Source organism: Musca autumnalis, unplaced genomic scaffold, assembly GCF_047663935.1.
Source record: "Musca autumnalis isolate F117 unplaced genomic scaffold, ASM4766393v1 scaffold_1, whole genome shotgun sequence".
In the NCBI taxonomy this organism is placed as follows: Eukaryota; Metazoa; Arthropoda; class Insecta; order Diptera; family Muscidae; genus Musca; species Musca autumnalis.
In genome coordinates this window covers 296,909,229-296,931,205 of record NW_027411644.1, presented here as the reverse complement: position 1 = coordinate 296,931,205, position 21,977 = coordinate 296,909,229, and the positions used below count along the sequence as shown (strand labels likewise).

Genomic DNA, 21,977 nt, shown 5'->3' with positions numbered 1-21,977 from the left:
GTGTGTAGGGGTGAGATAAGGCTGGGTTTTTGGAAATTCGACCTAGAAGGGTACGAAAAGTACTAAAAGGTACTAAATATGGTACCCATTGTATTAGGCAAACGGCAAGAGCTAGAGTTCTGAAATTTGGAATGAAAATCACTGATGGATAGTTAGAAAGATGTACCAAAGGGTTTTTGGAAATTCGACCTCTAAGTGTACGAAAAGTACTAAATTTAGTACCAATTGTATATTTTGAACGGATTTAGCTAGAAACTTGGAATTTGGTATGGAAATGAAGGTTGGCAAGTGGTGTTTATAAAAGGAAATGGTTTGTGAAATTAGTACTCATGTGTACGAAAAGTACTAAATGGTTCTAAATTTAGTACAATTTTGATTTGGGTGAAAGGATAGAGCTGGAAACCTGAAATTTGGAATTAAGATTACTGACGGAGTATTGGATTGAGATATGGGGTTAGTTTTGGAAATTCGTACTTATGTATACGAAAAGTACTAAATGGTACTAAATTTAGTACAAATTGGATTTGGGTGATCGGAAAGAGCTAGAAAACTCAAATTTGGAATTTGTAATTAGGGTTACTGTTGGAGTGTAGGATTGAGGTAGTTTGTAAATTCGTACTTAAGGGTACGAAAAGTACTAAATTTGGTACGATTTAGATGAACGGATAGTGCTAGAATCCTGAAATTTGGAATTAAGATTACTGGCGGAGTATTGGATTGAGATATGGGGGTAGTTTTGGTAATTCGTACTTATGTATACGAAAAGTACTAAATGGTACTAAATTTAGTACAACTTGGATTTGGGTGAACGGATAGAGCTAGAAACCTGAAATTTGGAATTTGGAATTAAGGTTACTGTTGGAGTGTAGGATTGAGGTAGTTTTGGAAATTCGTACTTAAGGGTACGAAAAATACTAAATTTGGTACAATTTAGATTTAAATGAACGGATAGTGCTGGAATCCTGAAATGTGCAATTAAGGTTACTATTGGAGTGTAGGATTGAAGTTGTTTGGAAATTCGTACTTATGGGTACAGAAAGTACTAAATGTTACTAAATTTGTTACAATTAGAAAGTGATTGAAGGGATAGGCCTGGAAACCTGCAATTTGGAGTTAAGGTTACTGTTGGAGTGTAGGATTGAAGAGGATTTGGAAATTCGTAATTATGGGTACGAAAAGTACTAAATGGTACTAAATTTGGTACAATTTGGCAGTGATTGAACGGGTAGGCCTGGAAGCTAGATATTTGGAATTAAGGTTACTGTTAGTGTAAGATTGAGGAAGTTTTGAAAATTAGTACTTATGGGTACGGAAAGTTTTAAGTGGTACTAAATTTTGTACAATTTCGATTCGGTTGAACGGATAGAGCTTAAATCCTGAAATTAAGATTACTCTTGGACTGTAGGATTGAGGAAGTTTGGGAAAATTATACTATGGGTACGAAAAGTACTAAATGGTATTAAATTTGGTACAATTTGTGTTTGTGTGAACGGATAGCGCTGGAATCCTGAAATTTTGAATTAAGATTACTGTTGGAGTGTAAGATTGAGATAGTTTTGGAAATTCGTAATTATGGGTATGAAGTGTACTAAATGGTACTAAATTTGGTACAATTTGGATTTGGGTGGACGGATAGGGCTGGAATCTTGAAATTTGGATTTAAGATTACTGTTGGAGTGTAGGATTGAGGTACTTTTGGAAATTCGTACTTATGGGTACGAAAAGTACTAAATGGTACTAAATTTGGTACAATTAGGCAGTGATTGAACGGGTAGGCCTGGAAGCTAGATATTTGGAATTAAGGTTACTGTTAGTGTAAGATTGAGGAAGTTTTGAAAATTAGTACTTATGGGTACGGAAAGTTTTAAGTGGTACTAAATTTTGTACAATTTCGATTCGGTTGAACGGATAGAGCTGAAATCCTGAAATTAAGATTACTCTTGGACTGTAGGATTGAGGTAGTTTTGGAAATTCGTACCTATGGGTACGAAAAGTACTAAATGGTACTAAATTTGGTACAATTTATATTTGGATGAACGGACAGAGCTGGAATCCTGAAATTTGGAATTACGATTACTGTTGGACTGTAGGTTTGAGAACTTTGGGAAAATTATACTATGGGTACGAAAAGTACTAAATGGTATTAAATTTGGTACAATTTGTGTTTGGGTGAACGGATAGCGCTGGAATCCTGAAATTTTGAATTAAGATTACTGTTGGAGTGTAAGTTTGATATAGTTTTGGAAATTCGTAATTATGGGTATGAAGAGTACTAAATGGTACTAAATTTGGTACAATTTGGATTTGGGTGGACGGATAGGGCTGGAATCTTGAAATTTGGAATTAAGATTACTGTTGGAGTGTAGGATTGAGGTAGTTTTGGAAACTTGTACTTATGGGTACGAAAAGTATTAAATTTCGTACACTTTACTTGGTTGAAATTTGGAGTTAAGGTTACTGTTGGAGTGTATGATTGAAGAAGATTTGGAAGTTCGTAGTTATGGGTACGGAAAGTACTAAATGGCTCCACATTTCATACAATTAAATTTGGGTGAACGGATAGCGCTGGAATTCTGAAATTTGGAATTGGGGTGTAGGATTAAGGAAATTTTGAAAATTCGTACTTATGGGTACGAAAAGTATTAAATTTCGTACAATTTAGACTTGGTTGAACGGTTAGAGCTGGAATCCTGAAATTTGGAATTAAAATTATTGTTAAAGTGAAGAATTGAAGTAGTTTTGAAAAATCGTACTTATGGGTACGAACAGATACTACTGGAATCCTGAGATTTGGAATTACGATTTTTGTTGTTATTGTGTATAATCGTCAGTGTAGGGTTGAGAGATGTGGTTGTAAAAATACGTACCATGGTACTCAATTTGTTGTTGGGTGTAGGAACAGAGCTTGAATTTGTATTTTTAGAGTTAGGGTGAGTATTGCTGTGTAACGTTTGTATATTTACGAGAAGTACTAAAGAAGTCTAAATGTTGTATTGGCAGTAGGAACGGGTGGAATTCTAAAATTTGTTATTAGAGTCACTGTTGGTATGTGGGGTTAAGATATGGAGATTTTTTTTTGGAATTTTTGAAATTTTTTACTATAGTTGGGTTTGAGGGAACTGATAGAGCAGGAACATAGAATCTCGGTTGGTATAAATGGTTGATATAAGAAGGTAATTTTTTGAGGTTATACACAGGTGTACGCAAAGTACTAAATTTAGTACGATTTTATTATTGTATGAACGATTATGAAATTTGGTATGAGGGTCGTTGATGGCTGAAATGATATTAGTTAACGAAAATGTACTAAATGGTATTGGAATTTGGAATTAAAATTACTGTTGGAGTGGAGTTGATATTGAGCTGATGTTGGAAATACGGAAATACATTTTGATATCACAAATACCGAAATTACAACTTCTTCGGTTGGAAAACGTGGATACAATTTTTAAACTACCCATACCGTTGTAGTGAAACGTGAACTGAAATTTAAAATGTTGACGTGTAGGATGCGATAAGGTATTTCTTTTTTTTTTTTTTGGGAAATTCGGTAAAGGTTTACGAACGGTATTTAAATGAAATTAAACATCAATTAACAGCAATACCTAATTTAAGTCGTGACGTACAAGAAATATTTACCTACCTACCACAACAACGCTCTTTGAGCGTCCGTATTACCCAAATACGTTGAATCCAAAATCCCGTTTAAAACACAAAAACCGCGACTGAAACTTTATTAAATGTTTTCATTCGTAAAACAAACATTTTTCCTTTGCAATAAATTGTATTTCATGTTTTGTTGGGCTTTTGTTTTCAAAATACAAAACACACACATACATACATACAATAACATATTGTACGTTCTGTCAAAGTTGAAAATGTTCAACTTACAAAAAGTATACTCTCAACGTATTTCGGTAGTTCTGATAATAATACATGTGTTCTACTTTTTCCACCACACACGCCCCGGGAATACGGTCGTATTTAGGCATAGCAGTAAAATAGGTATTGGTACATCAAAATTTTTAGTGTTCACCATTTTCATATTAAATATTGTTTATTTGTATCCCTTTCCGCATACGAAGTAGCGGGCATTTTGCTAGTATCTATATATATAAAAGAGCTTAGTGAGTGAGTGACATATCATCGCCCAGACGATACCGCTGAAGCTAGAAATCTGAAATTTTGACTGTGGGTTGCTGTCGGTGTGTAGGGTTGAGATAAGGCTGGGTTTTTGGAAATTCGACCTTGAAGGGTTCGAAAAGTACTAAAAGGTACTAAATATGGTACCCTTTGTATTAGGCAAACGGGAAGAGCTAAAATTCTGAAATTTGGAATGAGGGTAACTGATGGAGAGTTAGAAAGATATACCAAAGGGTTTTTGGAAATTCGACCTATAAGTGTACGAAAAGTTACTAAATTTGGTACTAGTTGTATATTTTCAGCTGATATAGCTACAATCTTCATATTTGGTATGGGAATCAAGGTTGGGAAGTGGTGTTGATATAAGGAAATGATTTTGGAAGTTCGTACTTATGTGTACGAGAAGTACTAAATGGTACTAAATTTGGTACAATTTTGATTTGGGTTAACGGATAGAGCTGAAAACCTGAAATTTGGAATTTATATTACAGTCGAAGTGAAATATGGGGGTAGTTTTGGAAATTCATTCTTATGTGTACGAAAAGTACTTAATGGTACTAAATTTGGTAAAATTTGGATCTGGAAAACTGAAACTTTGAATTAAGATTACTGATGGAGTGAAGGACTGAGGTAGTTTTGGAAATTCGTAGTTTATGGGTACGAAAAGTACTAAACGGTACTAAATTTGGTACAAATTGGATTTGGGTGAACGGATAGAGCTGGAATCCTGAAATTTTGAATGTATTTACTTTTGGAGTGTAGGATTGACGTAGTTTTGGAAATTCGTAGTTTATGTGTACGAAAAGTTGTAAATGGTACTAAATTTGGTACAATTTGGATTTGGGTGAACGGATAGAGCTGGAATCCAGAAATATGGAATTAAGATTACTTTTGGGGTGTAGTTTTGGAAATTCATACTTATGGATACGGAAAGTACTAAATGGTACTAAATTTTGTAAAATTTGGATTTAGATAGACCTGGTAACCTGAAATTTGGAATTAAGATTATTGATGGAGTGAATGACTTAGGTAGTTTTGGAAGTTCGTACTTATGGGTACGGAATACTAAATTGTACTAAGTTTGTTTTATGGAGTGTAGGATTGAGGTAGTTTTGGAAATTCATACTTATGGGTACGGAATGTACTAAATTGTACTAAATTTGGTACAATTTATATTTGGGTGAAAGAATAGCGCAGGAATCCTGAAATTTCGAGTTAAGGTTATTGTTGGAGTGTAGGGTTAAGGAAGTTTTGGAAATTCGTACTTATGGGTACGAAAAGTACTAAATGGTACTAAATTTGGTTCAATTTGGATTTGAGTGAACGGAGAGAGGAATCCTGAAATTTAGATTACTGTTGGAGTGTAGGACTGAGATAGTTTTGGAAATTCGTATTTGTGGTTACGAAAAGTACTAAATGGTACTAAATTTGGTAAAATTTAGTTATGTGTGGACAGAATTGGAATTGGAATTACTGTTGGAGATAGTTATTGAAATTCGTACTTTCATACGAAAAGTATTAATGGTATTATGAATAGAGATGGAATTCGGAAATTTGGTATTATAGACACTCTTGATGTGTAGGGTTGAGATATGGATGTGGTTGTGGATATGCGTACAATAAGTGTACGAAAATTACAAAATGACACAGAATTTGGTCCAAATTGTTATTGTGTAAGTTAGTAGAGCTGAAGTTGTGAAATTCGGTATTACGCATACGTACTTATGTATACGAAAAATACTAAATTGCTGTTGGGATTTAGTTTTGGATAAAAGCGGTAGTTTTTTAACTTATATATATTACAAGTACTGAATCTGGACCAGTTTGGCGTCGCTTGAAGGGATAAAGGTGGAATTTCGAATTGTTGTATGAGGGATGGTGTTGTTGTTTAGATAAGGATTTTTTGAAATGCATACAAATTCTGAAATTAGGCTGAGGGCTGGCTGACTTATTAAGAAAAACGAAATGGTATTAAATTTGACGTTGGTGTAGCAATGCAGCTGGGATTATATAATTAGTGTGTGAAAAGTACAAAATTGCAATAAATTTGGTATTGGGCTAAGGAATAGAAGTGGAATTCTTGTATGTTATTTATTTGTCAGGTTCATTGTTAGAAGTGGTCGTTCAATAAATGTACTAGAAGTATTAAGTAATACTAAATATTGAAGCAATGGTATTGAGTGAATCGATAAATGAAATTTGTTGTGAGGATCACTGTTGTGGATCAGAATGTTTATTAAAATCCACGTTTAAAGGTATGAAAGGTTTCTACATGTAATACCATTGGCGTTGGGTGAACAAGTAGAGCTAAAACTGTATCATTTGAGCTAAGGTCCTGGATTCTGAAAATTGTACTGAATAATGTACTATTGTTTCTATGTTAACACGAATTCCGTTTCGAAATAATGTAATAATTTTTCCACAAACATCCCAGACGGGACAAGGGACTTCTCTCTTATCAATGAGTGCACCCCCTTTCATATTAGCTCAGTGATGTGGGACCTACTGTTTATCGCCGAGACCGAACGGCGTGCCTTACGACACCACTTTTAGAGAAGTTTTAAATGGCTAAAATACTCAGGAAATGTCGCCAGCATTACTGAGGGGTACTTTGATCGGGTTTCTACATTTTGATATCACAAATTCCAAAATTCGGTTGAAAAATGTGGATAACATTTTCAAAATACCCATACCGTTCTAATAAAACATGGACTTAAATTTAAAATGTAGGCCGCTGTTGAAGTGTAGAGGTCTTTTTTTGAGATTCGAACAAAACGTGTACGAACAGTACCTGAAAGAAATTAAATGTCAATTCAAATAGGTATTAGTACATAAAATTTTTCAGTGTTCACCATATATATATTGTTTATTTGAATATTATTCCTTTTCCGCATACGAAGTAGCGGGCATTTTGCTAGTATTTTATATTTTATATTCTACAGTTTATATTTTTTATATTTAATGGTTTATATATAACATTTTATAATTTATATTTTGTATATTTAGTATTTTATATTAAATATTTAATATTTTATAATTTATATTTTACATTTTATATATTCTATATTTTTTTATATTTTATGTTTTAAAATTTATATTTTAAATTTTATTGAAAAAAGGCGCCACCAATGTTCTATTTTTATGCCCAATACACTCCATCTTCGAACTTGAAATATTACGATATTCTATTGTCTAAAATTGCGTAAAGTATTATTTCTAATAGTACACATATTATATTCATATATATGTATGTATGCCCATGAAATTATCTTATCAAATAAAATTTGTATCAAAATACATAACTTATTTTGTTTTCGTATCTATTTTTTGCATCTCTTTACAGATAAAATGATGTAGAGATGACAATTTGAAGATTCCCAATAACCAAACCCAAAAAGCAACAGACCAGACAGTACCGTCTCAAACACCATGAGAGGTTAGTTCCTGCAACTTCACTTGTGATTCATTTTAATTTATTTTTTTATTAATTTTCTATTTTAACAGGTCGTCGCATACCCTTGGCATTACCCAATACGGGGACATTGCATCGCAAACGAAACACGTATTATTTGCGTGGCATTATTGTGATAACCCTTGTAATATTTTTATTCCTGCAACTGCATGCTTTCAATTTTCGTAAGTAGAATCAACATGTTGTTCTTCTACAATTAAATAAAATAATTATTCTGTTTTTATTTATTTGTAGCTGAATCTCGTGATCCCCTGTTAACTGAACCGACCAATGATTCAGTTGATGCCATATTATCGATGGTGCCATCGGTCTTGCACAAATTCTTACAACCCAAAAGTCGTAATCAAACCTTAGCAGCTAGTTGTAAGTGGCAAAATATTCAAATAAATATTTAAATGTTAACCCTTTTAATTTATTCTCTTTCCTCCACTTCCCTTTCTTTCTTCACGTAGTACATCAAAATGTTACTCTAATGAATGGTGCCGGTATTGCTGGTGGTGCTGGTGGTGGTCTCGTTAGTTTTGTCGATATGTATCATCCACCAAATATCAGCGAAATTAAACGACAAATTGCCAAATACAATGACATGCAATTAGTTTTAAATGAATACACCTTTGGTCCGTTACAAAATGATTCTGTGATAATTGTAATACAAGTAAGTGGCACCCTTTTCATTTCATTTTTAACTCTCCATTGTGGTCATTTAAATCTAATAACGAATATTCAAATGAGTTTGGGAAAAATGTATTAGGCAACAGATGGTTTGAAATATATATGTATGTATATTTCAATTGAAATGATGCTGATCAAGTTAAAAAATTCGTTGTGAAATTGTCATATCACCCATTTTCTGGAATGAATCAAATTGAACTCATGAAAAATCATTCCGTGGAATTGGTGAAAGTAACTATTGATAATAGAATTAAGTATTCACCTTATATAGATATAAAATTTGTGCATAAACTTACATATATTAACATATCTCGACAGTAGTTTCGACAAAAAATCAATCCATAATCGGGACTCATATTTGAGCTTTTAACAGAATTGTTAATTTTTTAAATTGGTGTTTTTTTTTCGATTTTATTTATTTATGTATTTATTTATCTAATTCTCCGATTCTTCTTCCAGGTTCATACTCGTATTATCTACCTACGCCATTTGATCGTGAGTCTGGCCCAGGCTCGTGATATTTCTAGAGTTCTATTAATATTTTCACATGATTTTTATGATGAAGATATTAACGATTTAGTCCAGAGTATAGACTTTTGTAAAGTTATGCAAGTGAGTGGTGGCTTTTGTAAGATTTTGTATGAAAACTCGAAACATATGCTTCGTGTGTTACTCTTTGCAGATATTTTATCCATATTCAATACAAACACATCCAAATGAATTCCCTGGTGTTGATCCGGATGATTGTCCGAGAGATATTAAAAAAGATCAGTAAGTATAACCAAATATAAACTAAAATTTTTTCATCCTGTGTTATTCATATCTTTGAACAGAGCAATCATTCGGAAATGTAACAATGCCCTGTATCCAGACTTATATGGCCACTATAGAGAGGCGAAATTTACGCAAACCAAACACCACTGGTGGTGGAAGGCGAATAGGGTATTTGATCAGCTAGAAGTTACAAAATATCACACAGGTAGGTGTCAAAACCAAATATTTAATTATAAAATATAAAATTTAAGATATAAAATATAAGATACTTACTTACTTAGCTGGCCCATTACAGAACATTTGTTCCATAGGCCGAACTAAGAAAAGATTCTCTCTATTTGTTGCTTCGCACTCTGGAATACCGCGTCTTTTCATCTCATCATCCACTTGTTTGCGCCATCTATTCCTTGGCCTGCCAATTCCGCGTCCACCGCCAAGCGGTCCGTATTTATACGCCTTTTTAGCGGGTTCATCATCGCTCATTCTTATATGGCCTAGCCAACGCAATCGCTGCATCTCGATACGTTTAACTATATTGATGTCGTTGTATAGCAGATTCAGCTCGTGGTTCATGCGACGTCGATATTCACCGTCAACGCAGATCGGTCCGTAGATCTTTCGAAGAATTTTTCTCTCAAAGACATCAAGCACTGCCATGTCTGCTTGCGCAAGTACCCAGGCTTCGGAGCCATACATCAGCACGGGTAGTATCAGTGTTTTGTAAAGCGTTATTTTTGTTTGACGAGATGTGGCTTTGTTTTTAAACTGCTTAATTAAACCAAAGTAGCATCTGTTGGCCAATATAATTCTTCTTTTTATTTCACAACTGATGTCGTTTGTTGTATTTACGGAGGTGCCGAGTTAGACGAAGTCTTTTACTACCTCAATATTATAGGAACCAACGTCCACAGTCGGTCCGAGCTCAATGGACGCATTGCTCGTCGACACCATCAACTTGGTCTTCTCACCGTTTACCGCCAGACCCACTTTAGCAGATTCTCCTTCGACCTTCATAAAGGTATCGGTTACTTCTTTTACTGATCGGCCCATGATGTCTATATCATCAGCATAAGCAAGTAACATGTGGCTATTGGTGTAGATTGTGCCACTTCTTTTGACGTTTGCCTCTCGTATAACCTTTTCCAGCAGGATGTTGAAGAGATCACACGAAAGGCTGTCTCCTTGTCTGAAACCTCTTTTGGTACAAAACTCTTCGGTCTTTCCTATTTTAACTGAAGATCTTGTGTCAGTTAGAGTTATTTTACAAAGCCGAATGAGCTTTGCGGGGATACCATATTAAGACATGGCTTGGAATATCTTTGAACGTAGCGGGCTGTCGAGGGCTGTTTATAATCGACAAAAAGGTGGTAGGTGTCCACCTGCATCTCCTAGGTCTTCTCCAGGATTTGCCGCAGGGTAAATATCTGGTCAATGATGGACTTGCCAGTTCTAAAGCCGCATTGGTAGGGTCCAGTTATTTCGTTGACCATGGGCTTTAGTCGTTCGCACAAAATCCCAGACACTATCTTGTAGGCGATAGGGAGAAGACTTATGCCCCTATAGTTGGTGCATATAGTCTTATCTCCTTTCTTATGGCCGGGACACAGGATGCTCAGGTTCCAATCGTCGGGTACGCTTTCTTCCTGTCAGATGGAGCTAACTAGCTGATGCATACACCTTATCAGCGTGTCGCCACCGGTTTTAAACAGCTCGGCTGGTAGGCCATCAGCTCCTGCTGATCAGTCAGTTTATTGCTGTCTTTACCTCATCTTGGCCGGGTGATATACATTCAATACCATCTTCTGGCATTGGATCTGTGGTATCTTCGTCGGCTTCGCTACTATTAGATACCAACAGTTTGGAAAAATGTTCTTTCCACTGATACATTATCTTTATCAGTTACCAGATTACCTTGCTGTGCCAGTGCCGAAGCCATCAGTTTGATATTTCACTCTTTGTTAGAATTTTCTGACTTCATTCCGTCCCCTGTACAACTCGATTTGTTCACACTCCCACTTTTCCATTTCTCTCTTTTTCGTGCGGAAAAGACGTTTATCTTCTCTCCTTTTCTCCCGATATCTCTCTCGTGCGCTATGCGTTGCTACTGATTGTAAATATGCCGCATTTTTCTCTTCGGTAGCATCACGACACTCCTGGTCATACCATGAATTCCTTTGTGGAAGTCTCTGGAATCCAAGTATGGATTTTGCGGCTGTTTGCATGGAGTGGGCAATATGTTGCCATTGTGTTGTTATGTTATCGGGACAAGGAGTGCTCGCGTTAAGCAATTGGGCTAGTTGAGTGGAATATGCTGTGGCTATCTGTTGTGTTTGCAGCCTATCGATGTCCAACTTCCGCGTTGTGTCTGTTCGTGCTTTATTTGCAACGTTTAGACGGGTACGTACCTTTGCTGCAACAAGGTAGTGGTCCGAATCAATGTTTGCGCCTCGGAACGATCGTACATTCAACACGCTCGATGAATGTCTTCCATCCATCACAAAATGATCAATTTGATTTCTTGTTTTCTGATCTGGAGACAGCCAGGTGCCCTTATGAATATCGAGATGATTAAATCTGGTACTGCTAACTACCATGTTTTTTGCAGCTGCAAAGTCTATCAGTCTCATACCATTGTCAGATGTTTCACTGTGGAGACTGAATTTCCCGACTGTTGGGCCAAAGATATTCTCCTTTCCAATTTTGGCATTAAAATCGCCTAGAATGATTTTAATGTCATGGGCAGGGCAACGGTCATATGTTTCTTCTAAGCGCTCGTAAAATATATCTTTGGTCTGTTCGTCCTTTTCTTCAGTGGGAGCATGAGCGCAAATAAAGCTGATGTTGAAGAATTTAGCTTTTATTCGAATTGCAGCAAGTCTTTCATTCACTGGAGTGAAGCTGGATACCAGATGTTTTAGTCTCCGACTAACTACAAATCCGCAACCAAACTCATGCTTTACGTCATGGCAGCTATAATACAGTGCGTCACCTTTAGGTGTTGTTGTAACGCCTTTCCCAATCTATCGTATTTCCTGTATGGCAGTAATATCGGTCTTGTACTTTTCAATAAAGAGTGCGAACATTCCAGGTGCAGATTCGCAGATCATGGTCCTTAAAAAGTTTGCGGGGTTCGTCAACTTTTATATAAAATATAAAAATATAAAAAATAAGATATAAAATATACAAATATAAAATATATATAAAATATAAAATTTTAAATATAAAATATAAAACACATATTATAAAATATAAAAATAAAATATAAAACAGAAATTATAAAATATAAAATTTAAAATATAAAATATAAAATACAAAATAAAAAATATAAATTATAAAACATAAATTATAAAATGTAAAATATAAAATTTAATATATGAAATATAAAATAAAAAATATAAAAAATAAAATAAAAAATATAAAAGATAAAATATAATATATTAAATATAAGATATAAAATACAAAATATAAATTAAAAAATATAAAATTTAAATATAAACAAGTAAGTACGTATCTGTCACCTGTGCTGACGGAGAAATACCCTCAGCCACTGACCAAGAAAAAACAACAAAACCAATAATTATGCCGTATATAAAATATATTGATTTTATATCACGAGTTTGCTTTAAAATCTGTAGGTACCGTAACATTTTCAAGGATTCAAAATATTAAATTATGTTAAAATAAGTTAGAAAGAAATTTTTGAAAAAGTTTTAGAGTTATCTTGCACAAACATCCGACAGGGTTTTGAAGCTTTTGGACCATTATCTTAGGAAGTATTGACTTACTCCGGAACAAAATGTACCATTGTAAATGAGGCCGCTCCAACAATCTACTGATGTGAGAGGAGATCCTAAACTTCACTTTATCCGAATTTCGTGTGGGAGGTACCCGAAGGAGTGGACAGATATAGCATATATTTCAATCCCATACTGGACTGGATGAAATAATACGATGCGCAAAGCCTGCATCTATCAAAAACTCCCTGCGAGGATTATCTTGCGGATTTGCCATTTTGGTTGATGCCGTCAGTGTTTCTTGGAGCTTTTAGGCCAATATCTCAGGAATTATTGACTTACTCCGGCAAAAAATTGTACCGTCGTAAAGCGAGCCACATAAAAAAACTCCTAAACTTCACTTTATCCGAATTTTGTGTGGGAGGTACCCGAAGGTGTGGACCGATATAGTCTATATTTCAAAGCCTGCACCAATCAGAAATTCCCTGCGAGGATTATCTTGCGGATTTGCCATTTTGGTTGGTGCCGTCAGGGTTTCTTGAAGCTTTTGGCCAATATCTCAGGAAATATGGACATCCGCAAGAAAAAAAATGTACCGTCATAAATGGAGCCCCAAGGAAAACTTATTGAAAAAAATTGCAAAACCATCCGAGAGGAGCCCTTAAACTTCACTTTATCCGGATTTTGTGTGGGATGTACCGGAAGGAGTGGACAGATATAGGTCATATTCGAACCAGATCTATATCTGGAAGAAATAATACGATATGCAAAGTTTCGACCCAAATCGATTGCTCCCTTCGAGAGTTATCGTTCAGACCATTTTACAGAAAAATTTTGAAATTTTTGGCCCATCTCCGAACTTAAACTAAGTTTGGACAAAATATTACGATACCCAAAATTTGGTTCGAATCGATTGAACTGTTCGAGAGTTATCGTGCGCACAAGCCAGACAGACAGACATTTTTATACCCTCAGCTTTTAGGCTAAAGAGGGTATTTACACTTTGATACGACCAAAAATGTGCCTCATCGAAATAATGGTTTTAGACCCCAAGTATTTTTGTACGATATCCGTTTCAGACAATTTTGAGTAGATCCGTCCGTCCTTCCGTCTGTCTGGCTGGTGCGCACGATAACTCTCGAACGGATCAATCGATTTGGTTCAATTTTTGGGTATCGAAATATTTTGTCCAGATTTGATTTAAGTTCGAAGATGAGCCATATAGGTAGGTCCACTCCTTCAGGTACATCCCTCACAAATGTTCAAAAATTGTCGCAAAACTTGTTCGCACGATAACTCTCGAAGGGAGTAACCGAATTGAACAAAACTTTGCATATGGTAATAATACCTCTAGGCATACATCAGGTTCGAATATGGACTGTATCGGTCCACGCCTTCAGGTACCTCCCACACAAAATTTGAAATAAGTGCAGTTTAGTGACACCTCACGAATCGTTATAAAATTTTTTGTAACAGGATGTTCGTGCGGGCCCCGTTACGTCCATAGTTCCCGAGATAATGACGCATAGCCTCAAAAAAACGCTGCACTATGTCGCGAGTTCAAATAAACGGTGCCCAAATATAAAAGGAGTTGGCGTTGGCAGATGAATTTTGGTATAAATACTTATAGCTCACTGACAATGTCGAGAGCAAAAATTTGGGAAGGTCGGTCCACGTATTGGAATAGTCCCCATGCAACGGTACTTCTTAATGTTTCGGCATTTTGAATATTTTAGCTTACCTTATCAACCAAATTGGTTGAATTTTGAGATGCGGGGTTTTCACTTTACAAAAAACTTTTCCGATAAAAATTATGGACATAGGTCCACGTTTTGATATAACGGTATCTCCCGATCTTCGGAATTTTGAAGATTTGGTGTTCAGTCTTCATATATTTTTATACCCTCAGCCTTTAGGCTAAAGAGGATATATACACTTTGATACGATGAAAATGTGCTTCATTGAAATAATGGTTTTAGACCCCAAGTTTGTTTGGACGAAATGTGTTTCAGACAATTTGGAGTCGATCTAGTCATATCCGTCCGTCTGTCTATCTGTCCTGCTGGCTGGAGCGCACGATAACTCTCGAACTGATGAACCGATTCGGTTCAAATTTTGGCTTTTGTAATATTTTGTCCAAACTTAGTTTAAGTTCGAAGATGAGCTACATCGGTCCACTCCTTCCGATACCTCCCCCACAAAAGTTCGAAAATGTTGGGAAAGTTTGTGCGCACGAAAACTCTTGAAGGGAGTGACCGATTTGGTCCATACTTTGTATAGCGTAAACTTTCTACCAGAGTAATATGAGGTTCAAATGTGGACTCAATCGGTCCACCCCTTCGTGTACCTCCCACACAAAATTTCGGAAAAGTTCAGTTTAGGACCTGCTCTCGAATCGCTTTGATTTTTGTTGTAGCTACTTGTTTTCACTGCCCCCCATACGACGGTACACGTTTCATCAGGAGCAAGTCCACACTTCCTGAGAAACTAGCCTTAAAGGTGCAAAAAAACCCCTATGACACCGTGTGTAGTCGTTGGAGCGCAAGATAACTCTCGAACGGATCTACTGAGTCGGTCCAAAATGTGGCCTTCGTAATATTTTGTGCAAGCTTAGTTTAAGTTCGAAGATAAGCCATATCGGTTCACACCTTCAGGTACCTCCCCCAAAAAAGTTCAAAAATGTTCGGAAAAATTGTGCGCACGATAACTCTGGATGGGAGTGAACGATTTGGTCCACACTTTACACATCCTAATATATTTACCAGATATAGGTCAGGTTCGAATATGGACTATATTTGTTTTGTTCAGTCCTTCGGGTACCCCCCCACACAAACTTTTGGATAAATTCACTTTAAGACCTGTTCTAGAATCACTTTGATTTTTGTTGACGCATTTTGCATTCCTGTTTCAATTGCGACAGTAAACGTTTTTTCAGGGGCAAGTCCATACTTCTTGAGAAAACAGGCCGAAAGTTGTAAAAACAAGTAAAAAAGTATCAGTCGGCTTTGCCGACAGAGATATGCCCTCAGCCTATGTCTGAGGTGTTTTCAGAATTTTGTGGCCCTTTTTGGACATTTAAACTTGCCGACAGGGTGCCACCGTGGTGCAATGGTATGCACACCCGCCTTGCACGCTGAAGGTCGTGGGTTCGATTCCCCGGCCAGTCAACATCAAAATTTTCAACGGTGGCAAGATACCCCTTAGTAATGTTGGCGACATTTCCTGAGTATTTCAGCCATGTAACACTTCTCTACAAAGTGGTGTCTTAAGACACGCCGTTCGGACTCGGCGATAAACAGTAGGTCCCATGTCATTGAGCTAATATGAATCGGGGTGCACTCATTGATATGAGAGAAGTCTCCCTTGTCCCGTATGGGATGTTTGTGGAACAATTATTATATTATTATAAACTTGCCGACAAAAGTGATGATTAGGATTAAAGATCAAAAGTTTTGCGGAGGAGATATTAAAGAAATGGATCTCCAGCCAAAACCTATGGTGCCATAGGGGAATTTTACACTCTTCGGACTTGCCCCTAAAAAAACTTTTACCATCGTAATTGAGGCAGCGAAGGCAAGATGCTTCAACAAAAATCAAAGTGATTCGAGGGCAGGTCTTAAAGTGAACTTATCCGAAATTTTGTGAGGGAGGTACCGGATGGAGTGGACAAATATAGTCCATATTTGAATCTGATCTATATCTGGTAGATATATTAGGATGTGTAAAGTGTAGACCAATTCGGCCACTCCCTTCCAGAGTTACCGTATGATCAATTTTTGAACTTTTGTGGGGGAGGTACCTTAAGGAGGGGACCTATATGGCTTATTTTCACACTTAAACTATGTTTGGACAAAATATTACTAAGGCCAAATTTTGGTCCGAATCGGCAGATGCGTTTGAGAGTTATCTGGAGCTCCAACCACTACACACGGTGTCATGGGGTTTTTTGTAACTTTCAGGCTATTTTCTCAGGAAGTATGGACTTGCCCCTGATGAAACTTATACCGTCGTATGGGGGGCAGTGAATACAAGTTGCTAGAATAAAAATCAAAGCGATTCGAGAGCAGGTCCTAAACTGAACTTTTCCGAAATTTTGTGTGAGAGGTACCCGAAGGAGTGGACCGATTGAGTCCATATTATCTAAGCCTGGTAGAAATTTCACGATGTGCAAAGTATGGATCAAATCGGTTAATTCCTTCAAGAGTTATCGTGCGCACAAATTTTCCGAACATTTTCGAACTTTTGTGGGGGAGGTACCGGAAGGAGTGGACCGATGTAGCTCATCTTCAAACTTAAACTAAGTTTGGGCAACATATTACGAAAGCCAAAATTTGAACCGAATCGGTTCATCCGTTCGAGAGTTATCGTGCGCACCAGCCAGACAGACGGACAGACAGACGGACGGACATTGCTAGATCTACTCAAAATTGTCTGAAACGGATATCGTACAAACATACTTGGGGTCTAAAACCATTATTTCAATGAGGCACATTTTTGGTCGTATCAAAGTGTAAATACCCTCTTTAGCCTAAAGGCTGAGGATATAAAAAAACCCTATGGCACCATATGTTGTGGCTGTAGAGCTCGAACCGAATACTGCGTTCGTCCACACTTTGGATATCGTAATATTCCTTCGAATATTAGATGAAATTCGATGATAGTGCTTATAGATCCACTGCTTCCGGTACCTCTCCCACAAATGTTTGAAAATATTTGCTAAAATGATAAGCGCAATATCTCACAAACGTAGCAACCGATTTGGTCCAAATTTTCGATCTCGAAATTCTTTGTCCAAGCTTAGTTTATGTTCAAATTTGGGCCCTATCGGTCCAATACTTGGGGTACCACTCATACAAATGTTCAACACATTTTTGTAGTTAAGGGTCTGTTCGAGGATCCTTTGGACATTTTTACTGAAGGTTTCCTTAGTGGACCGATATTATGCTTTTCGTAGGCTAGTATGGTACAAAAGCCCTATCTATCGATATCCCCCGCAAATTTTTGAGCTTTAATCGAATCCATACTTCTCTCGGTTCATACGCCCATACATTTCTTTTTTTACAAAAAAAGTATTTCAATCCACACAGGCTGAGGGTATATCTCTGTCGGAAAAGCCGACCGATACTTTTTTACTTGTTTAAATATTAGTAGCAATTATATCAGTTTATTATAAAATATAAAATTTTAAAAATATAAAATATAACCTTTATTGGTTTGATTTTCGTATAGAAATAAGATATATATGAACTTCTTTCATTTTGTAATCTACCTACAGGGTTGGTGCTATTTCTGGAAGAGGATCACTATGTGGCCGAAGATTTTCTATATCTGCTGGAAATGATGCAAAGAAGAACAGCAGATTTGTGTCCCCAATGTAATATTTTGTCCTTGGGTACATATTTGAAGACCTTTAACTACTACACATACAATAGCAAGGTGAGTATTCATATGAATCCCTCAGTTTACATACTTAACACTAAGGATCAAAATGACTAACAGCTACACTAACACACTTGAAAAAAAAATAAAAAGATTTTAAACTAAAAAATGAATTTTCTTATAAAATTATTTTATTTATTTTTGCATTTTATTAAGTTTTATTTTCAAAAATAAAATCTCAAAAACTCTTTGTTTCAATGTGCAAAATCCAATGTTATGGATATTTGGGATGTAATATTTTTTTCCACTTTAACAAGAAATTTATTTATTTATTATTTTTTTGTATATGTATTTTTTTATATACACACATTTGTGCAAAATTAACATGAAAAAAATTATTTTTTCTCTTTCGAAAAATATAAATATTAACTTGTCCTTTTGTAAACAAAATCATTTGATGTGTTTTCCATGTGTTTTTGTTTATTTTTTATTTTTTTATTATTAAAAAACAACATAAAAAACTGTGAAATGTTAAAAAAATCCCTGTGCCTGTAACCGTGTCAATCGTGTAAACTTCGCGTGACCCGTGTGTGTGACATTTGTGACTCCCCGTTTCTTGTTTTTATTTCCATCTTTTTATTTTGTTGTTCTTTAGTCCAAACAGAAATCATTTAGCAATGCTGCAGCTTCTTCTTCGCTGTTGTCGTCTAACAATCTCTTAGGATATCATAGGAATAGAAAATCACTACAAATATCATCGCAAACAGCTTTAAAGACATCATCCAATAACAATAACAACAACAACAATCATAAATTCTATAATGAAAATACTAATAAAAATAGTCTAAATCTAAAATCATATGTGGGTGATACAAATCCCATCTCACAACAACAACAACAGCAACAACAACATGGCACCTCTTCTCTCATCACAACTTCAACGAGCACTTCTACAACCAAAAGCACATCTCAAACCCAAGGTGCACAACAGACATGGAGTTATCATGTCTTGCCATCATTGTATTCTGTCTATCAGAAGGTATCTTTGTTCTTCTTCTTCCTCCTCCCAAAAAAAAAAGCACAACACAATTCAAAAGCAACCAACATTTTTTATTAGATATCATAATTTGTTTCTTTTATTATTACCTTAGTATGTGTGAATAATTTGCTCTCTACCTTTCTTTCTATCCTTTTTATTAGTCATTCTATCTTAGTAGCGTACATCCAATTCATATTTACACCATTCTTACACATCCATTTACATTTTAAAATATTTATGTAGTTACATATGTCTGTCTGTATATAAAGATAAAAATTTTGTTAGCTATTGTTCTTCTTGTAATTTAAAAACAAATGTAACAACAACATCCCATTACTTTTATCTCGCATCTCATTACATCTCTGTATTTTGCATTTCATAAAAAATAACACACCTTCAACATTTCTGTCGTTTAAAATATTTATACCCTCAGTCGTAAGGTTACAGGTATACACTTTGTCACAATCAGAAATGTGCCTCATTGAAATAATGGTGTTAGGCATAGTACATACATAGAAATATTTCTTCAATACTTAGATCAAGTTGCGACATGGACTATATTGTTTCACTTCTTCGGGTACTCCTCACAAAAGTTCAAATTTTTTTTGATGAAGTGCAGTTTAAGGGCTCTTCGAGAATGATTTTGGAATTTTTACAAGAGTTAGCCATTGGTTTCTGATTACAATGGTATTTTATGTGGGCATATCCATACTTCTATAGATAATACTTACTTACTTAGATGGCTTTTATACTAAACAGAACGTCTTGTTCCATAAGCCGAACTAAGAACAGATTTCCAAACGCACCGATCTTTTGACTTACTTCTCCAATTTTGGACGCCATGTTTTGTGATATCTTCTTCAACTTGGTCTTTCCATCGGAGTTTTGGCCTTCCCTTTTTGGCGGGAGCATCTTTATCCATCCTGCTGACATGGCCAAGCCAACGCAATCGTTGTAGTTCGATACGTTTTACTATATCGATGTGGGTCTGCTGGTATTGCTCGTGGTTCATACGACGTCGATATTCACCTTCAACGCATATTGGTCCATAAATCTTTCGAAGAATTTTTCTCTCAAACACACCAAGTTCTGCCTCATCTGCTTTCGCAAGTACCCATGCTTCAGATCCATACATAAGAACGGGTAGTATCAGTGTCCGGTAAAGTGTAAGTTTTGTTTGACGAGAGGTGGTTTTGCTTTTAAACTGTTTATTTAGACCAAAGTAGCATCTGTTGGCCAATATTATTCTTCTCTTTATTTCAAGGCTTATATTGTTGGTTTTTTTATGGCGGTGCCGAGGTAGATAAAGTCATTTACTTTCTCAAATTTATAATTATCAATATCAACAGTTGCTCCGAGTCTACTGGACGACTTGCGTGTTGATAGCATAAACTTCGTCTTATCGCCGTTAACTGCCAGACCCACTTTGGCAGACTCTTTTCCAATTTTTGCAAAGGTGGCTGTTACGGCTCGCGCTGATCTACCTATTATGTCTATCTCATCTGGGTATGCAAGCAACATTACATCTTTATTGTATATCGTGCTGTTTTTGTCTCGTATGACCTTTTCCAGTAGGATATTAAATAGGTCACACGATAGAATGTCACCTTGTCTGAAACCTCGTTTTGTGTTGAAGGGCTCGGAGAGGTTCTTTCCTATTTTAACCGCTGATCTTGTGTCAGCCAATGTCATCCTGCATAGTCGAATAAGTTTTGCAGGGATGCCAAACTCAGACATGACTTGAAACACCTTTGCTCTAATTGGGCTGTCGAACGCGGCCTTATAGTCGACGAATAGGTGGTATATTTGGCGCAGTGTGAAGATTTGGTCAATTGTCGACTTACCAGGTCTAAAACCGCATTGGTATGACCCGATTATTTCATTGACCATGGGTTTTAACCGTTCATACAGTATGCTCTACAACACTTTATATGCGATGGGAAGGAGACTTATACCTCGGTAATTTGCACAAACCGTTTTGTCTCCTTTCTTATGTACGGGACATAGTAAGTTGAGGTTCCAATCGTTGGGTATGCTTTCTTCCTGCCAAATTTCGCAAATTAGGTGATGCATACACCTTACCAGCATTTCGCCACCGGTCTTGAACAATTCGGCGGGAAGTCCATCAGCTCCTGTTGCCTTATTGTTTTTCAGCCGATTAATGGCGGCCGTAACCTCGCTTGGGCTAGGTGGTAGACATTCAACATTGTCATTTACGATTGGTTCTGGGGTATCTTCATCGCCATCCATATTCGATACCACACGCTCACGTTTTTCTTGTTCCTTCTTTTTTCTCCTGAAAATACGCTTTTCCTCTCTCCTCTTCTCCCGATAAGTTTCTTTCGTTCTTCGTGTTGCTACTGAATGCAGTGTTGCTCTATATGCCGCGTTCTTTTCTTCTGTAGCTTTACGACACTCCTGATCGTACCATAAATTTTTAGGTGGAGGTTTTTGGTACTCAAGTATGGTCTTTGCGGCAGTCTGAAGGAAGTGGGCCATTCTTTGCCAACGTGCTTCTACATTATCGGGACAAGGAGTGCTGTTTTCCAGCATGCGAGTCAGTTAAGCGGAGTAGGCTTGTGCTGTCTGTTGTGTTTGCAGCTTCTCGACATCCAGCTTCCGTCCTGTGTTAGATCGCACTTTTGCCGCAACATTAAGACGAGTGCGTACCTTGGCTGCTACAAGGAAATGGTCCGAATCGATGTTCGCACCTCGAATCGATCGGACATCTAACACACTGGACGAGTGTCTTCCATCTATCACA

General features: G+C 36.4%; 1 protein-coding gene across 29 annotated transcripts in view; it reads left to right on the top strand.

The window, feature by feature from the left end:
* The window catches only part of Mgat2 (alpha-1,6-mannosyl-glycoprotein 2-beta-N-acetylglucosaminyltransferase), a 138,022-nt gene that overhangs the window by 94,568 nt on the left and 21,477 nt on the right, over nucleotides 1-21,977 (top strand). For 16 of the 29 annotated variants that reach the window (XM_073961815.1, XM_073961818.1, XM_073961824.1 and 13 more), the window contains 8 exons: nucleotides 7,487-7,579; nucleotides 7,648-7,779; nucleotides 7,850-7,978; nucleotides 8,068-8,270; nucleotides 8,747-8,899; nucleotides 8,970-9,058; nucleotides 9,121-9,266; nucleotides 18,071-18,231. In XM_073961815.1, coding sequence (XP_073817916.1) covers nucleotides 7,573-7,579; nucleotides 7,648-7,779; nucleotides 7,850-7,978; nucleotides 8,068-8,270; nucleotides 8,747-8,899; nucleotides 8,970-9,058; nucleotides 9,121-9,266; nucleotides 18,071-18,231 — 1,020 coding nt within the window. In that variant the 5' untranslated portion in view covers nucleotides 7,487-7,572. Of the gene's footprint in view, nucleotides 1-7,486; nucleotides 7,580-7,647; nucleotides 7,780-7,849; nucleotides 7,979-8,067; nucleotides 8,271-8,746; nucleotides 8,900-8,969; nucleotides 9,059-9,120; nucleotides 9,267-18,070; nucleotides 18,232-18,829; nucleotides 19,214-21,977 lie in introns of all 29 variants that reach the window. The other 13 variants (XM_073961810.1, XM_073961809.1, XM_073961801.1 and 10 more) reach the window with 1 other exon arrangement.